A 24,558-nucleotide genomic window follows, 5' to 3' on the forward strand; every position below is an offset into this window, starting at 1 on the left:
GGAAAGGAGACATTAGAAAAAGCTAAGGGCTTTTTTTAAATCTATGAGTGAACAATAAAGTCAAGGCAGAGAGCTCAGATTTCATCCAAAGGGGCAAAGAAGAACTATGTACGGTACCAATTTTTAATAGAGTCTGGGAGGATACAATTGTTTTCCAATTTCACTCTTTGTATGCATAGGCATCTGTATTTTAGCTAAACTATAATTATATTGTCTATGTTGTATCCATTGGTACAATTTCTTGGAAATGTTGAGATGTTGCTACTATTTCAACTACATGCATGCTCCTCCCAACCTGGTTGAAGTTCTACAGCAGGGCTAGATTTAAACTATTTGACATGTCACTTTCAGATGCCTTAACCTCCCCCTAAGAAGAAAATAAAAAGTACTTGACTCCTGTTTCTGTACCATACAGGTAAGTAAATTTTTTCCATTTTATTATTTTATTTGCTCCTCCCAATAAGACTGACACAAGATCATTATTTTGTTGCTGAGAAGACCAAGGCTCAAAGAAATTAAATGATGGAGCACCAAGGTCAAGCAAGGTCAAGTTTCTGCTTTTTGTTTTGTTTTGGTTTGGTTTTTAGTTTTTTTTTGTTTTGGCAGTACTGGGCCTTGCACTTGCTAGGCAGGTACTCTACCACTTGTGCTGTACCCCAGCCCAGGTTTCTGCTTTTGGTAAAGGAAAATTAACTAGCTGATGACCAGTTCTCTCACCAAAAGCAATTAGAAGAGCTGGCAGAAAGTATTTTTAAAATCTGTTTTCAAGTCATTAGAGAGCTCCCAAAGCAGCTGGAACTTGAAGGGCTGAGAGATGCTATTTGGCACTACTTCTCTCCTTGAAGCACTTGCTAATTAGCAAGCCATGTCTTGGAAGCTAAGAATCTAGGCTGAAAACAGCAGCCGAGAAACTGAACAGTAATTTTAGTAATTTTACAGAGTTGGAGGAGGGGCTTAGTGAAAGTAAAGGAAAGGACGAAAACTAGTAGTCCGGGGTCCAGAAGAAGCAGCACCCTGGTTCACACTCAGCTTTCAGTGGGGACCCATAAAGGGCTAAATCCTGAAGGTAGAGGTGAAATGGAAGTAGACCAGTCTAAAGACTAAAGCTCATTTTCTCACTGGCTCTATCCCTATTGGAATAAGATCTTCCCAGGCTACAAGACACACACTGCCTGCTAGAAACAGAAGATTAATTGTCCAGAAGCTATGGGGAATCTCTACTTAGGAGTTATTATACTAACCATTCTTTACATGTAAAAAAGTAAAGTTTCATTTTACAGAGTCCTCTCATGGCATCATTTTTCTCTCATAACCTGATGCAGTAGGCTTACCTTATTTTTCAAATGAGATTGAGGCCTTAACAAGAAATCTGGAAAGTGGCTACTAGAGTCCAGGAATGCTTGGCTCTAGTATAACTCAGAGCCACAGGCTTTTAAAGAAGTATAAAGACATGATGGAGTTTTTAAACTAATAAAATTGCTAATATAGATTTAAATAAGCTTTTAATGTATGCTTGACAAAAAATACTTATTGAGAACATGAATGTTGTAGTCATTTATTACCCAGTTGAATAACAAGCTCGCAAATTATAAATGTATATTTCATGGTAAGACAGAGTACACTTAAATAGACCTCAGTTATCTTTATCCATTATAGACATTAACGTACAGACTCTATTATATAATACTTAAAGAGAATTCCAGGATTTTTTTCTTTCTCAGGTTTGGAAGCCAATAATAATTCTGTATTTTTGCTGTGTTGTAACTGCTTATATAATTTCCAATGACAAATATGAGGCTTAAGAAATCTTATGACCAGCTTTTGTGCTTTCTTCAAAACGTACTGATCAATAATTATGAGCCAAGCTTTCAGTTCAATTCTGTTCTCATGTTTGAGTAGCTATTAACATTACTAGATGTTTCAAAGACATGTATTTAAAACACATGAAAAATTTAAAGCTCTCACGACTTCTGATTTACCAAAGATCACAAGTCCAGAGTTTAAAAGAAAGAACCCAAATCCATTATTAAATATTTCCATAATCCTGAAGTTGTAAATTATAGTGTGCTTAGTAGTGACTTTTAAATACCATCATTTTAAAATTCAATAACTATGGTTCTTCACCATGATCAAAGTTTATGAAAATAACCAGCTAAGTAGACCTAATTTGCTATTTGCTATCTATTATGATTTTCTTACAATAGATTTCCTTGCAACCAAGTAGACTATAAACTAATCAATATTTCAAATGATTTCATTTTAGCTAAGAACAGATGTATTTACTATCAAATGTAAAACTGTTACATATTAAAATGTATAAGTGAAATAGCATGAATTACTCTTCCAAATTCTATTTCCTTGTATGACATGAAACAAAATATAGTTTTAAAAGGTTTTTGATAATTTCTTTTGAAGTCTTAAAAGGATTTAAAATATTAGTGGTCTTTTGAAATAAAACATGTTAAATGGTATAGAATTGGATTACTGATGTGAAAAAATAGGGACAGAGTTTTTAAAGTAGCTGATTAAACCTGGAAAACCAGATGAAATATGATGACTTATATAATAGTAACAGAAATCGGATCACTGGAAGAGGAAGCCAGTAGGATGTGCTATTGTGGTGATTCTGAGTCCCTCTTTGGCCTGCTGGACTTAGAATGCTCGGAAGAGCTGTACTATACAGTTGACACCAGTCCTTATAACCCTCACATATTTACAGGATCAGACCTAAACTACTCCTCTTGACCCTTCTGACATTTCATATCCTCTGCCTTTTCTCCACCCTCTACCCTCATTGTTTGGCTTCCGATGTATGGCCTCACTTGATACCTTGGAAATAAAGTGTGCAGAGATGCCTTTCCAACTCTAGTCTTCTGTTTCTCTCATCTGTCTCGGTTTTAACTCTCACCTTGACAACAGTGACTCCTGCCAGCCTGAGGCCAATATCATCATGATACATGCAAGTGGCACCCCTATCAAGTTCCCCCTGACCTCACAAGTAGAACAGATAATCTAAACAAAACCCGCATGATGCAATGTCCTAGAAAGGAAAGAGTTTCAAAGAGGATGGTCATTTGAGATAGGTCTTTCTAGTACCTGCAAAATAAAGTGTGATATTTTTAGCCTCGTCTTAACACTCATACCCCAATCAACCCTTGACTTAGACACTTGAACATACTAGTTTAAGATCACTGTGAGCTCAGCCTCTTGAGTGCTTGGATTACAGGCATGTATCACCACAGCCACTGAGATTTAGCTATCTCTACAACTCTATAAGACACTACACTTGAAACTAGACTACTAACTCTCCACAAGACTGCACCAGCAGCCTCTATCCTCTATCCTTTTGCTCATGCCAGCAGCAGAGACAGCTGGCCTCCTATTAAATTTGGAAATATGACTGTAATTGGGCTTGGCACAAATTTGGTGATAAGTAACAGATACATATATCAAAATGGGTCAGTTCCATAATACCCATGAGGGCATTCTAAGTGACCACAAAGGTCATCAAGAAAGACTGGGTAAATGACTCAGACTGAGGCTAGATCTATCCAGTGAGCCAATTTCCCTATTGAAAACAGGCAGTCAGTGAATTGCATAATATGTAAATTGTATTTCACTAAAGTAGTTACCAAAGAATAAAACAAAACCAAAAAGAGTGGTGTATAGAGTGTCCAGGTATACATTTTCATTAAGGAGTGGAATTAGAGAAGATTGTTTATCTAGAAGTTGCTGTCACTCCATAATCAAGTTTTCACACACACACACATACACACACACACACACACATACAATTCTGGAGTTGGCCCACAGGTTCTGAATTGATGCTCAAGTGCTTTCTGAACTAGGACTGGTGACTATCACATACTCAGCTGCCTGCTGACCTTAGCAAGGGCATCACTGACAACATCGAGATCATGCCGCAGCTCGTTCATGGTGCTGATTATGCTCTTGTTGTCTTTCAAGATCTGAACACTCTGCGTGTATGGATTGTACTTCACTCCAAATGTACGCTTAATTGTTTTAGAAAATTCTCTATTTAAGAAAACAAGTAAGAGACTGTCAGTTTCTTGGGAAGGGGTGATGAAAACAAAACAAACACCAGAAGATCTATTTCACATACTAGGAAAAAGATAATTCTTTATTAGATATATGTGCAGCCAATCTGACCTATTTTCCTACCTGCATGTTCAGAGGCTCCTGGAATTCAACAGGTGGAAGTCCAACAGGACAGGCGTGTGTTCTGCATACATCTACCCTAATATTACTAGGGAAAGGTCCTGTAGGTAACTTTATTCATAATTTATTACTTTATATGTTCTCTTGAATTCTTTTTTTTCTTATAATGATGGGAATTGAACTCTAGGCCTCATGCCAGGCATGTGCTCTACCACTGAACTAAAACCCCTAGAACGCTAGCCCATCTTTTGACTAAAGATTCTATCAGTAGGTAATGACAAAAGTTGCCCACATAGTAACAGACTTCTCAACTGTGCCTTATATTACTATATCACTATACCTATAGTAGAGGGAGAGAGAAAGAGAGGGAGCACTCCTAAGGATAAGTGTGCAGCTGAGGATAACTGTACATGAGTAGGGACTGTAATCCAGGTTTCAATCCAACTGGTCTACCCAGAGGGGATCACTTCCAATTTGCACAAAGGTGCCATATGTGCTAGAGAAAGCACTGCTGGCCCAGTATCCCCCCCCACACACACACTCTCACACACTCACACACACTCACTCACACACTCTTACACACTCACACACCCTCACACTCTCTCACACACTCGCACACTCTCTCACACACACTCTCACACTCACACACTCTCTCACACTCACACACTCACTCACACTCACACACACACACTCCTCAACTACAGTAAATCCTTGGAAGATAGGACAGGAGTAGGTCTTCAACCTCTACATGTCCCTATCCTCACAATGTGACCCTGTGACCACCTCTACCAAATGTTTTTATTGATTCTGCTTTTGTAGTCCTTCTCTTTCCTACTACCTCTATCTCTTCTTTTCACCTGAAGTTTGCAAAAATCGCCTAAAAAATGTCTCTTCCTCCAATATTCTGCTTTCTTAACCACAACTTAGATGACTAAGGCTGGACATGGTGCCTCATGCCTGTATTCTCAGCTACCCGGGAGGTGGAGAGAGGAGCATTTTGGTTCAAGGCCATCTGGTAGGGAGAAGTTAGCTGGGGGTATAATTTCTCTGTGCATCTGATTCGTATTTGCAACTATCTAACTTCATTATATACAACATACTTCAAACATTTGTTACAAAAGGGGCAAGTGTTAAGGCAGAAGGCTCCTATGGCTGGCTCCTAATTATCTAGCCCCTTACTTTTGTGACTTGTTATTATCATTTGCAGAAGCACATGAAGATATGAAGAAGATATACTTTACCTCATCTTCTCCTTTGCATCATCAAAGCTTTCAGATACAAAATAGACATCCTGAAAAGTTGTGATGAGACATTCTTGTTTGCAGGTAATCTTGGGATCAAAGGGCTTCACTTTGGCATGTCCAGAAAGCACATGCTAGAGGACAAAAAGTCAGCAGATCAGAGAGTACTATCTATTTTCACAGATCACACACAGCTGCCAGAATTGGCACATCTCCGAACTTAATACATATGCAATGGCCCCAACTTACAATTCCAAACTGATTTGCCTCATCTCTATTCAATCCACATTGCACTCCAGCAAAACAAATGGCTTTCTTTTGCCCCTTGAATTCCCCCAAAATCATCCCTATAACTCTATTCTAACTCTTCTTCACGTAGGAGGCACCCAACAATCTTTATTTATTTATTCCTGTGTTACTTTCTACCTGCTACTACTTTTATACATGACTGACATATCTACCACCAGAGGGCAGGCTCCTTGAGAGCAAGACTACCTTGTAGACATCTATCACTCAACAAACAAGTTCACTCATTCCTTGGATAAATAACAAACCTAATTTCCCTGCTCTTGTAGACGTTATTGTTACTATGCCAGAATTGGTGATGGAGCCAAGATTTTGTAATCAAAAGCTTTAAAACACTTTTGGAGGGTGGTAGTGGGGCTTGAACACAGGACTTCATGTTTGCCAAGCAGGTGCTCTGCCCTTGAGACACACCCCCCCAGCGCTTTTTGCTTTAGTTATTTTTGAGATAGGGGTTCTTTTTTCTACATGGGCCCAGCTGGGCCACGATCCTACTTACACCTTCCACATAGCTGGGATGATAGGCATGTGCCCTATACCCCGCTCATTGTTTGAGATGAGGTATCACTAACTATTTGACCAGGCTGGCCCTGAATCATGATCCTCCCAATCTCCATCTTCTGAGTAGCTGGGATTACAGGCATGAACCACTGTGCCTGGTTGTAAAACACTTTTTATTTAAAAGATATTATATGGTGGAACACGTCTATAATCCCAGAATTTAGGCAGTACCAGGATTGCAAGTTTGAGGCCATGATTTATTACTTGTACCTAGCATGTTCTAGACCAGTTTGGGTTACATAGTGAGAGCCTATCTCAAAAAACTGAAAATAAATAAATACATAAATAGGGCTATTTTATGTATTTTTCCAGAAAAGTTGGGAAATAGAGGAAAATGTCTTCAAATGTTTTCTGCCATCCCAAGTATGTTCCATAGTAAACTCTTGTTCATATTCAAAAACTGTTTCTATTATACCCAATATATATCAATGATACTCAGTGAAAATGGTTATGTGCAAAGATTTACAGCTCTTACTTTGAGCTCGCTGATGGAAGAAAGCAAGCCAGCACCAAAGACTCTCAGCTGCCCATCTTGTTTACACAGACCGAACTCCACTGTGAAGAAGTAGCACTGCAAAAGGACATCAGCGTTACCTCGCATCCTGAATGGCTCAACGTAGAACAAATTTCAATTCAGTCATTGCTCCAAAATACCCCAAAACAAAGCCTAAGACCCACAGCCTGGTTTACTCGTCTTTTCACAATCTGGTCTCATTCTAAACAGATACTTTCCAACCTTGTCTGAAGACTCTTATACATAATTAAGAATTATGGAGGACCCAAAGATCTTTTGTATATATAAGTTATAGGAAGTATATAGCAAGTATATTAAGAGCCATATTTGTAGCCCATTTTAATGAAAATAACTATATTTTACAAAACAAAAAAGTGGGAAAAGTAGACTTGTTTTATATTGTTAGAAATTTTTTTATTTTAATTTTTGACAAATTACAATCATATATAATTATTGGGTATACAGTGCAGAAAAGTTTAATCAAGCTAAGTAACAAAATTGTTACATATCTTTTTAATGTCTGACTAGAAGACAGATGGATTGCTGTGTCTGCTTCTGCATTCAACCTGTTACAATATGTTGTATACGAAAACAATTCAGCTGCACACAGCTCTGTAGTTGGTAAAGGGCTGAGTATTTTAACAGCCTTTTCAACTAATTGGATATCCTTTGAAATACATCAAAACTCAACACATAGTAGTTTCTTAAAGTTCAGCTGCAATGTGGATTTGAACTCTGTCAATGAACTCTCTGCTACATTAAAATGCACTTTGAACTCTGAATGGATCATTTACCTGTGTATGACTTTGAGCTCAAGGACCCTGTGAAAGGCCTCAGAGACCCCCAGGGTCCCCAGACCACAATTTTAAAAGCAGCCTGCCCATTTCACACAACCTCTCCCACCCTCACACACGTTGCTCCAGTTTCCTATCCTTTCCCCAGAAACCAATCACCTCCTTGTCCTTGTCCTTGTCCTCCCGTCCTGAGATGTTCTTCCTTCCTTTTTTGGCACATGAAAACTTCACTCATTTTCATCAGCTAGCCTAGATGTCACTTTTGCATGAACCTTCCCCAAACAGGTCTCCGCCCTCCCAGAGTAGTTTGCCTGAACTTCCCCACAGACTTCACCTCCTCCGAACATGACTGTCTCCTCATGTAGTAGATGTAAGTGGCCTTACTCATCTTTGTATTTCAGAGCAGTCTTGTACCTACTGCTCAAAAATATTTCAGAGTGTTTTTATGGAGCCTATCATTTTTATTGGAAATAGAGGGAATACAAACCAGAAACCTTATTCTTTTGTTTCACTACCTTTTTTAAAGCTCGTGTCTCCTTTGGAGAACTCTTAAATTTTACTTCAAATTTTCTAGTGTTTGCCTTGAAATGAACATTGAAACTACACATGTAACTCATATACCACCCCCAACGGAGAATTACCAAAGTATACAGTTATTTCCAGACTTATACCGTTGCTAGTTTTTGAACAGCCTCCTCTGAAGCGCCAAGGGAAGCCAGGCCAATTTCTTGGGAGAACTGCGCAAAACTAGGTTCAGCCAAGAGGGGAACATGACCTAGGAGTTCATGGCAGGTATCTCTGAAATAGAGGCACAAGTTTGTCACACAGTAATGTGTAGCATAAGTGGACAGTCAATCACTCAATCTGATAAAAATCCAATGTTACTTTTATTCCAGTTGACCAGACCAAAATGGATCACAAAGAATACTAATTAAATAATTAGTATTCATTACCCACATGTATAAGTGCATATCAGCTATTGGTAGACACCCCATGTCCCCACTCCCACCCAAATCAGGTCTCTACTCAAATGTCACTTTTTCCTCAAAGCCCTCCCTTCAGGAAACAGCAACTCCCCCTACACACACCTCCATCTCCTTGCCCAAATGTTTTTCTCCTTGACATTTGATATAATATGTACTTACATTTATTTGTCTATTTATTATCTATGCCCTACCTCCACCCCAGAATACAAGCTCTATGAAGAAAGAATTTTTGCCTGCTTTTTTAACATTTCCTATGCCTAGAACAGCACCCGGAACCTAACGGGTTGTCAATTAATAATAATGATAATTGTATAGAGCATTATACATATATTATGTGCTAGGCACTATTTACATGTACTAATTCATTAATTACTCCCAAAAAAACAACCCTGGAGTGGATACCATTATTATAAGTAACCATTTGATGAATGGCGGAAGCAGAGGGACTTACGGCTCTGGGGTGTAGAGGGGATCTGAACTGTGTCTCACGTATTGAGTGCAGTGGAAAACTCGAAAAGCTAACCCTGATAGGAAATCTCTCGGAGATAGGTAACCGGCCACAGGACGGATGGTAAACCCTGTGCGCTCTGCAAAGCAAAGGAGGTAACACTGAAACTTTTCACCTCAGATACAGACCATTGGCTGCAGCGTTTTAATCCTGCCAGTGGCACCAGGCAATGCTTTGAGGGAGGACATGGAAACTAAAACGGATCATACACACCAAGGGAGACTAATAGTTATTAGGCACTTACCATGGCCACGCACTTTTACACACCACATCTGCTTTCGTGTTTACAGCGTAAGTTAAAGTTTTTTCTTCCTATGGTGACAGCTATAAAACTGAGGCACAGAGACTCAATAATGTGCTCAAGGACACACAGTAGATGATAAAGGTAGGATAAAAACCTGGGTCTCCTTATACCATACCTTGCCTCCTCCTTAAAGGGTGGAAAATACCCTTACTTTGTCTTTGTAAAAACTAACTCAAAAGATTAGTTACTTGGAATGCAGAGATCAGGAGAGTCACAGTTCAAAGCTGGCCCAGAGCAAATAATTCAAGAGCTATCTCAAAAATAACCAACACAAAAAAGTGCTGGAGGAGTGGATCAAGAGGTAGAGTGTCTGCCTAGCAAGTATGAGGCCCTGAGTTCAAACCCCAGTACCACCCAAACACTCAAGAAAATCAAGTATCAGACCACTTTTCAATATATGCCCTTTTAAGCAGTACTATCTTTTGTATTTCTTGTTTTATCTAACTTGGAGGTGCTCTTCTACCCCACGACTGCCAAGACTACATACATACTATAGAAGGGGCCTGTCACTGGCTTCAGTGGCTTGAGAGACCTCTGTAAGCTCCAGTCTTGTCCTTTCCTGTATAGGAAACTTAAAGAAAGCAATCTCAGCCACAAAACAAAGAAAGTAAACTCTTTGAGTCAAAACATAACTTTTTCCCCTTTTCCAATCTGCTGAGATAAAAGAATATATTTATTTTTCTTAAATATTGTAGACTCCAGAGATCAGTGATCATTTTACTTTCTAGATTAGCTAGATAAAGAGGCCTATACCAAACAAGTTGGAAGAACTAAAAGGAACAAACTAAAATCGTCCTTACCTTTTCTTTATGCTTCTACCATCTCACTTTGTTGCAAAAATAGAATCTTCATGCGATCATCCATGTCACCCTTCCCCAGGATGCCTGAATTCCTCTACCACATGCCTAACAAGCAGGTGGGGAGTTTTTGCACCAACACCTCCGTAGAAGGCAAACTAACCAGCTCATGGGCCTGCTGTGCTTTCAAATGACTCTTCTAACAAGATATTCTCCATTCTGTGTCAGAGGTTTACAGCTTCTATCCAACAGTCCTTTACTTTAGGGTCACACAGTAATTCCTCTATTATATAAGATAGATTTTTAAATAATTGAATACTTAAGTAAGTGTCCCCTAACTCTCCAAGCTAGCCACCCGAAGTGTACTTCAAATTTTACGCATGTAATACATTTTAAATTCCTTTATAATTCTGCTCACTTTGGTCTACTCTTGCCCAGTTACGATCATCCTTCTAAAAAACATAGTGCCCAGTCAATCCAACTCTCTAGGGCAGAATATAGGAAAACCCTGACCTCCCTTGTTACTAGACTTTATCAATCTTTGTCGTCATAATCAAAACAGAGGTCTAGCCAGGTGCCAGTAGTTCAAACCTGTAATCTTAGCTATTCAGGAGGCAGAGATCAGGAGGATCATAATTCGAAGTAAGCCCGGATCAGTTAGTTCACAAGACCCTATCTTGAAAAACCCATCACAAAAAAAGAGCTGGTGGAGTGGCTCAAAGTGTAGGCCCTGAGTTCAAACCCCAGCACCACAAAACAAAACAGAAAGAGGTCTATATAGCTTGTTACCTTTTAAAAAGTTTGAGACATCTTCCAATTGTGGAATATTATCTTCCCGATAGCCACAATATTTAGAAAGCAAAGGTAAGTTTTTGAGATACTCTCTGCAAGCATGGGTGGGATAGAGTTTGTTGAGCTCTCGATAAACAGTTCCCCAGGTCTTAATTTCTTCTTCAGTGAATTCAACCTTAGGAATAGGGTCTCCACTAATGAGATAAAAGAGAGGAGATATTTTGAATTAGTAGTCAGTAGATAGTAGCACTTACTTTACTTTCTTTGTTTGATTTTTGGTTTTGATTCTTTGGCTTCTTTGAGACAGGGTCTCTGTATGCAGCCCAGGGTGCCTGGAAATCACTATGTAGCCCAAGTTGGCCTTAAATTCAAGATCGTCTTGCCTCCAACATCTAAGTGCTAGGATTACAGGCATGCACCACCATGCCTGGCTTATTTTACTTTCTATTTATTAAAAAAACACAATTCACTCCATTCATTTATTTTATTATCTCAAAGTTGGATATGTTATTTTATAATATACTTACTGTTTATAGTTCATAGCCAATTCTGCAAAATACTTTCGTCTTGTACGGTAGACATTGTCTTTGAAACCCTGACAATTAAAGATAAGTTTTTAAATATGTAATAAGTGTCAGAGCCTTAACTATTCAGAGCCTTCAAAATGGCACTGATTATTTTTCTCCTTATTTATATTTTCTTCCTTATAGACCCCAGCTTTCAGAAAAGGAAACACCTGAAGTAATTAAAAATAGTATTTAGAAAATATTACATTCTTACTACTGGAGATACTATATTAAAAGGCAACATAATTGTTACTGTAACCAAACACTGCTTAGAGATTTATGATCATTTTTAATTTGAAGTCAATGTTACACAACAGCTCTATACTCTGGTGTCTACAAAATAAGAGATTCTTTATATACAAAGATACTATAGTGACTACAAAGATAAAATAGTTTGAACAATAGGGAAAGCACCACCCTAGTTTAATACATGGCTCTATTCCAACAGGGTGTTTTTCCCTTAACCATTCAACCACATCTTCAGTTAAATGTACCTGAGGTAGCAATTAATAATAAAATAGTAGCACTGGGATTATAGGTCAGTGATAGAGTTTCTGCCTAGCCTGCTTGAGGCTCTGAGTTTAATCCCCAGTACTGCAAATAATAATAATAAAATAGTAATTAATGATATTTGAAATAGTTACTTAACTGAATCTAGCCTTAGATTCTATCACAAAATTCAAACACATTCATTATTTGCAGAAGTAAGCAATGATAATAATTTTAAAAACCAGACAGAATAGTTCTCTTAGAATTTATACTTATGAAAAATATTTAATAAAAAAGTAGACAAAATAAGGAATCAAAATTCAAAACCCAGGAGGAAATAATGAACAACAGGAAAGAAGGAGGCATCTGAAAAGAGAGAATGGGAGCCATCTTTTTCATATACATTGATAACCTTCGCTGTGCACCAGGCCCTGTGCTAAAATCTGGAGAAATAAAAAGGAAGAAAGCATGATCTGGGGATTCAAGGAGTCTACATGAACCAATTATTATAAAACAATATGGTAAGTATCTTACCAGATTGCACAGATATGCCCAGAATGCCACAGAAACTCAAAAGAGACAATCCTAATCCAGAGAATAAAGTATGACTTGGGAAAGGCTTGCCATGATGACTCCCCAGCTATTCCAGAAAGGGAGTGGAGATAGTTGAATGGAGAGGGACAAAAGGACAGCACTCATAAGAGCATAGAAATGACAAACAACATGTTGTGCCTATGACAATGTGAACAACTCCATGTTTCTGGAGATTGGAGGGTGAGGTGGAGCATGTTAAGACACTAGTTAGGATCCTGGAGATCACAAAGTCCATTACTTGAATTTTAGCCTGGAGTAACAGGACTATGTTATGCTTATGGTGTTTTCTTTTTAAGTAACAACTTTATTGAGATATAATTCATGTACCATAAAATAACACACCCAATGCACTGTAGTATATTCATAGAAATTAACAACAATCTCCACCTTCTTCCTTTTCTCTCTCTCTCTTTCTCTCTCTCTCCCTCTCTCCCTCCCTCTCTCTTCCACCTTCTTCTTCCTTTTTTTCCTCCCTTGCTCCCTCTCTTTCATTTTTGTTTTTGAGACAGAGTCTCACTAGTTGCCCAGGCTGACCTCAAACTCAGAATTCTCTCACTTGAGCCTCCTAAGTAGCTAGGTCTGCAGATGTGTGCCCAGCTAACATCTCTACCTTCTAATTTCAGAAAAATCATATTACTCCAAAAAAAATCATAGTCATTAGCAATCACTGCCCTACTTTCTCCCCCTGCACCAGCACTTGGCAAATAGTAATCTATTTTTTAATGAATTTTCCTATTCTGGATACTTCATATAAAAGAATCATACAATATAGGGTCCTTAGTGACCAGCAAGGTTCATCCATGTCACAGCATCTTTCAGTAATTCATGCCTTTTTATAGACAGTAATACACCATTAGTAGGGATGTACCATACTGTATCCATTCATCAGTCGATGGACATCTGGGTGGTTTCTATTTTTTTAATAGTAAATTCATTCTATTCATCCAGATATTATGCTGCTATAAACATTTGTGTACACATTTCTAGACAAATGTTTTCAATTGTCTCAAGCACATAGTTAGGGACCATTGCTGATGTTTTTAATGGTCATACTCAAGTTTTAGCTCATCCTAATGACTATGAGGATGGGTTTGAAGGTAATAAGGCTGGAGGCTAGGAAAGCAGCAGTGGGAAAAATAAGGAAGAAAGTTAAGAAATACTTAAGTGGTTAAGAATCAGAAGCATTTGATGCAGTAGTGTGTCAGTAAAACACTCTCCTTTCCATAAACATGCCCCAGATTTTCTTGCCTCTGAGTCTTTGCTCATATTGCTCTCTCCTGAATTGTCCTTCTCTTCCATCTCTTTTAAGGCCCACTTGAAATGTTGTCTTTCTTTGCTCTCTTTAGCTCATGGTATTTTCTGTCTCATATAGATAGATGATAGATGATAGATGATAGGTAGATAGCTAGATAGGTGTTTTTGAGATACTGATTGAACTCAGGGCCTCTTGCTTGGCAAGCAGTCTACCACTTGTGCAACGCCCTACTCCTGTCCCATGTATATTTGAAAGCAATTTGCTAATGCCACTTAGCACACTTTTTATATTGTCTTGCATATGTTTATTCATGTATGTATGTTAGCTTTCCATTTAGACTACAAGCTCCTTTAGAGCAAGTACTGCATCTCATTTCAAGAACCAATAAGATTATAGAATAAGGGCATAGGTCAGTCGGAGGCTGTCTAAAGTAGTAGAAGGTCACATTCACGCAGCAAATAAGCAGGCGATAAAGTGAAGCCTGGGTCTGTGACACTCCACAATTACACTTAACTCCTCCCCTCCCAGGAGCTTTCTTACATAGGCAAACATAATGCTCTGGATTTACTGATTATCCCATTCTTTTTGTTTTGTTCTTGTGGTACTGGGGATTAAACCCAAGATCCTCAGAATGCTAGGCAAGTGCTCTACCACTTGAGCTATGCCCCCAGCCTTGATTATCCAGCTCTTGGTTGTATTGTACGATTTTCTGAGGAAACAACTGCCTAATAAACCCAGATCATCAACTGCCTAATAAACCAATCAGTGTTGGGCAACACAGGTGGTAAATCTTTCCATGCCTTATCTTTATTCCCTTTTCCAATAGCCCATGCCTATTTTAATAAAAACCGGCTGCAAACACTATGTAACTTTATAACTCTTGGAACACCTTTTCCCCCCACAATACTGGGGTTTGAACTCAGGGCCCGCAATTGCTAGGCAGGCACCCCACCACTTGAGTCACTCCGCTAGCCCTTGGAATAGCTCTTAATTATAGCAATACCAAGCATAGGACAGGTGTTTCAGAGCCAATGCAGTTAGTATCAGTTCCACCAATATCCAGGTACACTAATGCTTCCAAAAATCTGGATTAAAACAGGATCCCATTTAGTCTAGAAAAAAATACTTTCAAGACGAAGTTGTCCTTAATTTTTAGTTTTCTTTAAATTAATTTTATGAGAATAGTTATCAAAAAATATTTACAGGATGGTCTGCATCTAGTTCAGATCCATACATCAGAACTCTATTAGCGCAGAAGTCCAGGTCAGAAATCTTCTTTGGAAACCAAGGAATAGTTTCTATACCTGAAAAATACAAAACCCACTAAAAGTTGAAGAGAAAATCTTAAGTAAGGCTGCACGGAAGAAGAAATTAAGAAACAAATACATTTGGTTGAAATTTTAACTTGTACAATCAAAGCAAAATTTACACAAGTTAAGTAAAGTGGTCTATTTCTAAGAAGTAAATTATATTCAAAAGCTTTAGCTTAAATTCTTTTTAGTGTTCAGGTTGACTTCCCAAGCATTGGAAAAATACATACTTTAGTAACAGACCAAAAGTTTTTTTAAAAAAATGTTTAAAATCACATATTCAGTTATTGTACAAAAACAGAATAAGGATGTACAATTTTATAGTCCTTGGACTAAAAAACTCTAAGAACTTTGAATACCTATTTTTGTCGATGAAAAGAATCTTAGATGTTTATGTCTTTGCACCCTGATCTTCTCACATTCCTCAGTCATAAGATTCTTAGTTTTTACATATGTTCTTCCCACTCCTGCCTCACCCCACCTTTCTGTTTTCCTGAGAACATCCTTCTTATCCTTCCAGACCCAAATCCAATGAGATCTCCTCATGCCACAAAGCTTTCCCTGACTGCAGGCAGAACTGACTCTCTCTGCTTCCTGTGACCCTGTTTCTAACTCCATATAGGCCTTTGCAGTTTTACTGTAACTGTGCTGTTGTAACATATCTGTTTATAAGTCCGTCTTTCACAGAAGACTGGGAATGACTTAGAGTAAGGACTGTATGTTTTTACATTCCTATTTCTTTGTAGAAATATCTGGCACAAGTTAATGTAGCCTAATAACAAGTGAACCATCCATCTAGTCATCTATTTCATTTCATAGGTGAGGTAACCAAACTTCAGAGAAGAAGGTAATTTATCCAAGGTAACTCATTGGCAAGAGAAGAGGACTAGAACTCAATCCTTCCTGCTCCAGTGCAATGTTCCTTCTATTATACATAGGAGTGGTGTCCAAAAGATATAGCAACAAATACAGCAGGGGTGCTGAACACTCAAAAGAGACAGCAGCAGAGCCCTGGGCTTCTGCTGGGCCAGCTGTTATCCCTTCTTGTTAGTGATGGGTGTGAGGGGTCTAGGGTAGCAACAGAGGCTTCAGGCATGGTGGAAGCACTCAAGGGACTCAGAGAAGCCAGAAGTAGAGATAAATCAGTATCTTAATAATTATACAGCTGTACAAATGCACAACAGATAAGTACCAGCCCTGATTATACATTAAATATTATAACATAATTGAATGAGATTATTTTAGATTGAGTACCATACATAAAATGTGGCTAAATTAATTCACTTGTCTTTTGTCTCACGTAAACTATAAGCATTTTTTTCACAAATGGAGACCTCAACCTCGGTCTTTGTTATGGGAGTATCTGATGGTTTAAAAGGCATTACTGCTTTCTCGTTTGCTTTTGATGGGAATGCTGTATGTGACATTTGACATCACCGTTGTCAGACACTGTCAAAATTGTGAACAAATTCAAATATTCATTCCATATCTGCCAGATGCTAAGCCCTGAGAGAGTTCCTAAGTGCTTAAGGAGTGTGAACCACAAGTTTGCGGATTCAAGAAATGATTAAAATTTGAAAATTTTAGAAATGAAGAGAGAACTGATTTCTAGCCATTCTGTTTCTTTCTCATCTCAAGGTTCCCTTTTCATTTCTCTCACCCTTGATCAGATACTGCTTTATCACTTTTATTTTGTGTTCTCTTTACTATCAGAGTGTAAGAAATCTGAAAAGTTAGTGTTTTATTTTTATTTTCATGTCGATGAATAAGAGTGGACACACGTTCAGTACTTTATCTTCTAAGTAGTATTTTCACTTTCCAAACTTACCATCTTCCTTCAGAGTGAAATTGTCTGGTGGATTCACAGAGAGCACATTAGAATGAGACTTCAGCAGATGAAAAATATCATTCCATTGTTCTCTGTTGATATCGCAATCAACAAAAATCTCAAATTCTGAGTTTCTTCTCTTTGATTTTCGGGACTCGATATGTAACAGGTTCACATGCTTCTCCTGTGTAAAGTAGAAGGTAAAGGTCACATGTAATCATGTTAAATGTTAATAGTCTTTGAGAATACTACTTTCATTACTGATAAAAACCAGTTTCACCTAAAGCAGATACTTTAAAGCAACTGAGGCCAATAGGAGAAGGGGACCAGGAACTAGAGAAAAGGTTAGTTCGAGAAGAATTAACTTAGAAGGTAACACACATACACAGGAAATTAATGTGAGTCAACTCCCTGTATAGCTATCCTTATCTCAACTAGCAAAAACCTTGGTCCTTCCTATTATTGCTTATACTCTCTCTTCAACAAAATTAGAGATAAGGGCAAAATAGTTTCTGCCTAGTAGAGAAGGGTTGAGGGGGTAAGGGAAGGAGTGGGAGGAAGGGGGGGAGAAATGACCCAAACATTGTATGCACATATGAATATAATAAAAAAGAAAAAAATGTGAAAAAAAAACACTAAAAAAAAAAAAAAACAGTTTCACATATCATGATAACCAATGAGGAAAGGGTGGTTTTTTTGTTTTGTTTTTTGGTGGTGCTAGGGTTTGAACTCAGAGTCTTGCACTTGCTAGGCAGGCACTCTACCACTTGAGCCACACCCACAGCCCTTTTTGCTTTAGTTATTTACGGAATAGGTCTCACATTTTTGCCCAATTTGGCCTGGACTGCAGTCCTCCTGTTTATGCCTCCTATGTAGCAGGGATGACAGGCATGAACCATCATGCCCAGTTTATTGACTTAGATGGGGTCTCAGTAATTTATTGCCTATGCTGGCTTCTTGATCCCCATATCCCAAATAGCTGGGTTCCAGGTGTGAGCTACTGTGCCCAGTCAGGAAATGATGTTTTTAAGTGAGTGCTGTCAATGGCAAAATAATTCCCCTAAGCTATTAGGTACAATTCAATACAAGTTTGCAAAATTTACCACACTCTACCAAAACAATAAAATTACACTGACTAGATGTCTTTCAGGTTGTCAGAATTAATTGGGATTCAAATCAAAACACTGAGTCTTAGATAAAAAGAACCTTTGGAAAATTCTCACTAAAAAATGTTGCTTTCAAAAAGTCATATTAATGTTGGTTCTGAGAAATAAGTTTCCTTTGCAAAAGTGCATTTAGTAAAATTAGATGGACACCTGAACACAGACTTAGTGAGCAGTCAAATCAGCTTGCTTCTTCTGCTTCCTTCCCCTAGCAGCCTGAGCTGTGGACACCAGGTGTGTACACCTGGGCAGAGGGATGTTCACTTACCAGTGTGGGAGGCTGAGGAGAAACACTAGGGACATAATAAGGAAACATGAGAACCAATCACCGATAAGTTTTTTCATCTTAAAAAAATGAGAGCATTAGAACAGAGGATATTCAGTAATAACCAGTTCATCTTAAAATAACTTAGTGAACAGCTGTGCAGCTAGAAAAAGGCTGTGAAGAATACAAAGAAGGGAAGATGCAAAAGGAATTTAAAGTGTAGTTGGCTAACAAATGAGAGACCACAGGAAAATACAAGCAGTGAGTGTTCAGGTACAGAGATATTCGGCAAAGCAAGAATTCGTAGTGAGTTAGAGGTTGTAGAAGGCTTTGTGGAGCAGCTGGGTAATAGGACAGGAAGACAGAAGATAAGAAAGAGGGATTCCAACCTGAAAGGACTATCTAAGCAAAGGATAAAGGCAAGCTTTGTTTCATCTATTACTCACGATTTTTATTACAATAATTAACTTGTAAATATTTTCTAAGCAATGAGCAGGTATAAAGCTAAAGATTGTTTTGTGAGAAAAAATGCAAAATGTCTATTCTTCCTAAATTAATAAGGTGTAAATAGTAAATTGAACAGTACCAAAATAAAAATCTGAATGGAATTTGGTGAGGAAATGTAACTCAATAATTTCAGGGTTCATCTGGAAGAAAAATACAGTCAGGAAAATTCAGATAAAATAAGAGAAATAGTGAGACTGTATCTATCAGTTATTTCAATTACAGGAACAGCAGCACAGAGGGGTTAAGCAGTTTGCCCAAAGGCACACAGCTAATAAGTATCAAAACTGGAATTCAAACCTAGGCTGTCCAGCTCCAAGGTTCGTACTTTTAAACACTATATTATAATCCTGTTGTATAAAAAAAAAAAGAAGAGTCACAATGGTAGATAATGGCTCTTCTTTGAACAATATTTACAAAATCTTAACAATGAAAACAGTGAACATTTACACAGCCAAAATTTGGGATGTAAATCCCTTGAGAAAATATGGGGTGGGAAGTTGAGGAGACCCCTGGAAAGGGAGTTGTGTCAAGAAACCTATAGCACATGTGAATAAATGAATAATAAAAAAAAAACCTATAGCATTCCTTCCACTGTAGGAAATTAATAGATAATACCTATAACTGAATAAAATCAAGAAATAGAAGCAGAATAAGCATATTATTTATTAGTGTGGGAGTAAATGCTAGTGAAACAGTTTAAGAGGTTTTAAATGGTTGCCTCTACCAGGCTAAGGGTTAGCATGATGGGATGGACTTACACCCACAATATCAGACAGCATTTAGAAGAATGAATGAGATGCATGCACAGCAGCCTTAAAAACACGATGCCAATGGGAAAATGGTTACAGCACCATAACATTTCTGAATCACTAATGTATACACACATAAACACTCTTCTAAAATGCACATGAAGACAGTCCATATAAACACCATGCGTATTAGAGCATCTGTCTCTCAGAAGAGAGACGTGGAGATTGAATGAAACAATAAAACAAGATAGGAACAGGCTGCAAAAGTCAATGATGGTGTGTAATCATTGTGATGTAATAATGAGTATGATCCCTTAAAACTAAATGACACTTTGGAAATGAAGAGAGATGAGACAGAAGACTGCTGATTTCCTTATAAATTTTATAGTTGGGGGTGGCTTTTTAAACCATGCATACGTATTCTTTGATTAAAAATGAAAGTGTGGGGGGGAGGTGACCCAAACAATACACATGTGAATAAATGTAAAAACGATAAAAAAATTTACAAGGCACCAGTTTGGTAAAGTGTTTCCCTGAACTTTGTGTGTTAGAAGGCTTATATACTTGGAGAGCAGGAATACATTCAACATGCAAAGGAGCTGTCAAAATTAGCATCACAGCTACAGAGATATCATATATGCATATTAATTTAGGTTTTTTTCCTTTGGAGTAGAAAATAAAAATCTTTCTTTTTAAAAAAATAAAAGCAAGTGGAAGTAGTAATATAGGTATACTATTTAGAGAACCAAAGGTAATCAATAAATAAAAACAATAATTATCCAATTTGGAGGAGGTAGGAAAGAGGAGGGAAGTAAGATGGCATAAATAATATCATTGTTTGCAAAAGAGCAAATTAATACCATGTTTGTTCATAATTCAACGGGAGATATAACAGCAGAATTTGTTTTGCAACTCACTACCAAAGCGTAAGGAAGAGAAATTGTTTTAAAAGTTACCTCTAGAAGTGGGAAAGAGGAATGGTGTAGGATAGGAAATCTGGTGCTTTTCCTCACAAACTCTTCTAAATTATTTGTCTATATTTAAATTTTTATTTTGGGGGTTATTATTTTTCAATGGTGTAAAATAGAATGTCATATGGATATAAACTTGATTTTTTAAAGTTAAGTTCATTGATCATTTACTCTGTCCTATCCTAAGCACTTTAAACACATTTATTCCGCTAATTCTTACAGCAACCCTATTTGGTAGGCAAGGTTCTCAATTTACAGAGTGTAGAGCGATTAATTCACCCATGACCCCCCTCCCCAGCTCCAGGTCTTCCTCCAAAGCCTGCAATGGTGCTCTCCCAGCATAATGCAGCCTGGTTTAGTTCCTATAAATAAATCTTTGTGTCTCTGAGTCTTTAAACTAGAGTAGGTCCCCCAGTTTCACAGTAGCTGGTACTTCTCTTCCAGGTCACTTTATACAAATGTAATTATTTCCTTATTAGAACTATTTGTTACTATCTCTCTTCTTTATAGATTACATACTGTGTGAGGGCAGGCACCATGTCCACTTTGTTCAGAGCTCATCTTTAGCATTTAGCCTAGCACCTGGTAAGTGGCAAGTACTCAATAAACATTCATGTTCTTCTGACTCAAGGTAGTTGCATGGAAGTAGAATTACTGGGCCACAAAATACAAACATTTTAAGGCTCATAAATACATATAACCAGATGTTTCCCTACATTGCACCAATTTATCCTCATGCTGAAGGGGTACTTGAAGAGCAAATGCACTGAAACTCTGACAATAGGGAGTATATAATTGTAGAATCACTGCTACTTTCCTATCTGAAAAATATCATTAAGTATACTACAGTACATCATTAAATTGTATCATCAAATAGATCATTAATATATGAGTAGGTATATTGTTAAATTTTAAATATTTTATCTAAGTAAAATCTCTTGAAATCTATGAAGTGAATCTTTTTCCCAAATTCATTTCTTCTTCCTTCCTCCTTCTTCTTCTTCCTTTTTGGCAGCACTCAAGGCTGAACTCTGAGCTGGAACCTGCTAGGCAGGTGCTGTACTACTTGAGCCAGTTCCCCAGCCCTTTACTTCACTTTTGGTTATTTTTGGTTATTTTTGGGTGGCCAGGACTGTGATCTTCCTATTTATGCTTCCCACGTAGCTGGGATGACAAGCGCCACATCTGGCCATTGGTTGAGATAGCAGTATTACTAACTTTGCTCTGGCTGGCCTCAAACCAAGGTCCTCCTGATCTCCACTTCCCAAATAGCTAGGATTACAGGCTGGATCCATCACACCCGCTTCATTTCTTTATTAGATATTTGTATCTACTCTTTCATAAGATATCTGAAGTCCCACCCATTTGTTAGGACTAAGCAATATTTTAGAAATATAAGTTCTTAAGAAACTTCTATAACCCATCTGAATAATTTACAATAGTTTATATTTTAAGCATAACTTTGGAGACTCATTTTAGAAAGGTTTTATACATAGAGCACTTACCTGGAAGATTTTCAGAGCCTTTAAAAGTCCTCCAACCTCATTCTTCAAGGAAAAAATGAGAGTTGCTCTTCCCCTTTCTAAGGAATGGTCCTTGTTGTCCTTACTGTCTTCAATCATGACGAACTTGGGAGTAATTCTCTAAAACTAAAGCATGATATGTAGACAAAGGCTAAACAGGAAGTTGTATGACACCAACAATATTTGAGAAGTTAGGGCACACAAGGCTCCTCGAGCTTTCGCTTCCTCACCTGCAAAACCTGGGTGTGCAGGTGTGCTTTGCAAGAATATGAGGAGACCCAATCCTTCATGATTTCCGGGTTTTGTACTATAGCGCTAATGGAACTAACATAAAAACTCAACGTGATATAATTGAGTCCACAGTCTTTCACCCGCTCTTATTAATTGGTGCAAGCCTGTGGCACTACCACTCACAGCCGACATGGTGGTGACATAGAGCCTTCCCTGACCTTCTCAGGTCAGTTCCCCTCAATGTTGGCTCCCATTCTCAGGGAAACTTACAGTCTTTCTCTCCAACATGAGTGTGGACTGCGTGGGGCAGGGATCACACTGCTTTACTCATCATTTGTACCCCTAACACCTCGCACATAACAGCCACTAGATAAATATCACTGAGTGAATGAATGAGTGAGTGAGTGAAGACACCTTCCACCCTCGGGGAACTGTAGGTCTGGTAGGGAGAGTGATAGTGCAGAAGGAAAAGAACTGTAATAGAGAGCATAGACAGCATAGGGTGGCAGTGACTTGATTAATTATTCTGGTATCTGTTCAGAGAGATTTCCTTGAAGATATATTTAAACAGGGTCTTAAAGAAAAAAGAGAGAGGGAAGGAGTAGATGTGGAGGTGAAAGACAAAAGATGAGGAGGTAACCAACCAGTACAGAACAGTGAGAGATCATGCAGGCAATGTTTGTGGGGTCAGATACGTTAGAAGCTCTCTATGGGTAACACAGGGGAATTTGGACTTAATCTTCTATATCCATCCAAATATCCAACTAGGCACGATGGCAAGTCTGACCCAAGGCTAAATGGAAAAAGGAAAAAAAAAAGACAAGGTAGTTTTCCATTAACCTAGTCTTGGCTTTGAAATGCCTTTCTATAGGATGATATAAGAAGAGGTTTTTGTCTTTCATCCAATAAAGCCTTTTTCTTCCCCCAGGCTATGTAACATTTGGGGGTCCTTTTCAAGAAATGTGGCAGCCATGAACAGAACCATCTGACTTTGTCAAGGAGTAAAGTACCAAATATGGCTCAATTATTTTCAACTGTATGGTCATAAACAGTACTCTGACACTAAATATGCTAATGCAATACAACTTGCTGTTGCAGAATTCAGCCATCTTTGCAATTTAGTTTAACAAATATTTATCAGGCATGTGCTAAGTTAAAGGTCCTCCACATATAAGTTCAGACAGGATGGAGATAAGAAAAAAAGTGACTTGCCACCCTACTGGTGGCTAGATTTCATCCATGCTTAGCAACCTGAAAGTTAGGTAAGGGAACTGACACTTTTCACATGTCTACACTATTATTATTCCATTCGATTCTCATAAAATCTTAGGGGATTGGATAGGAACTGCATCTATTTTATCAATGAGAAAACTAAAACTAACGTATAAGTGTCCATGGTCACACAGCTAGAGAAGGTGAGAACACATGTTAAAACTGAGTCCTTGAGATTTTATGTCTTTCTGATTTTCTGAACGTTTTTAGTGTAACCTGGGTGAAATCAGCTCTCTATGCTAACATCCATATTTTCATAACATCCCATAATTACTGGTTGTCAGTGTTTATGGGGCATCAGTTCTTTGTTCATTCATTCAACTATCTCTAAATCCTTTTCAAAACATTTCAGTATTTTCCCTTGTTACCACCCTACCGGGCCCCCAATACTAGCCTGGTAAGATAAAAGGCTACAATGTGACTTGTTTGGATCTATGTCTCTTCAGGAACTATATATTTTCTTTTTAAAGCAACACCCTGCACAATCAATGCCAACTGGTACTTTGTCTTTTCTCTTGAAAGCCAGGGAATCACTCAAGGCAGGGCATCATTCTCCAACCACATTTCCTCAAGGGACAAAGTGATGGACACAAGACATCCCAAGAAGGAGATCAACAGATCAGCAGCCCCTTGGTAGAGTATGGTCTAACCAACTCTTCCCTTAGTTTAATCAATAACAAGCAAATTTTAAATTTATCTCATCTAGGAAGCACAATGCTTATCAAATTAAAGCCTTTGGAAAGCATTGTCGCAGCTTGAAGACAGAACTAAAAACTAGAGGATGGCTTGGGGAAGAATCTTGATTTTCTTTTCTAAATGGCAGGTGGCAATGAGAATGAAAGTGGAGATGACATAC

At 38.0% G+C, this 24,558-nt stretch overlaps 1 protein-coding gene across 1 annotated transcript; it reads right to left on the reverse strand.

Annotated features, from left to right (window-relative positions):
* Positions 1–1,541: 1,541 nt before the first annotated feature.
* Tph1 (tryptophan hydroxylase 1) lies at positions 1,542–22,321 on the reverse strand. Its single transcript, XM_020155017.2, has 10 exons — positions 22,182–22,321; positions 17,022–17,205; positions 15,087–15,187; positions 11,507–11,574; positions 10,977–11,173; positions 9,030–9,165; positions 8,264–8,390; positions 6,760–6,855; positions 5,421–5,554; positions 1,542–4,035 (listed from the first exon to the last, which is right to left on the reverse strand). Exons 1-10 carry the CDS (start codon positions 22,296–22,298, stop codon positions 3,861–3,863), a joined length of 1,335 nt encoding a protein of 444 aa, XP_020010606.1. The 5' UTR covers positions 22,299–22,321; the 3' UTR covers positions 1,542–3,860.
* Positions 22,322–24,558: the final 2,237 nt, after the last annotated feature.

Source organism: Castor canadensis, chromosome 1 (genome assembly GCF_047511655.1).
Source record: "Castor canadensis chromosome 1, mCasCan1.hap1v2, whole genome shotgun sequence".
Classification (NCBI taxonomy): domain Eukaryota; kingdom Metazoa; phylum Chordata; class Mammalia; order Rodentia; family Castoridae; genus Castor; species Castor canadensis.

Excerpts from the sequence above, each read along its gene's own strand:
- Tph1 (XM_020155017.2), bottom strand. The coding sequence starts at position 22,298 with ATGATTGAAGACAGTAAGGACAACAAGGACCATTCCTTAGAAAGGGGA. Across the intron at positions 15,188-17,021 it reads TTTCACTCTGAAGGAAGATG|GTATAGAAACTATTCCTTGG; the intron begins GTAAGTTTGGAA and ends TGTATTTTTCAG. Across the intron at positions 8,391-9,029 it reads CCCCTCTACACCCCAGAGCC|AGATACCTGCCATGAACTCC; the intron begins GTAAGTCCCTCT and ends CCTCTATTTCAG.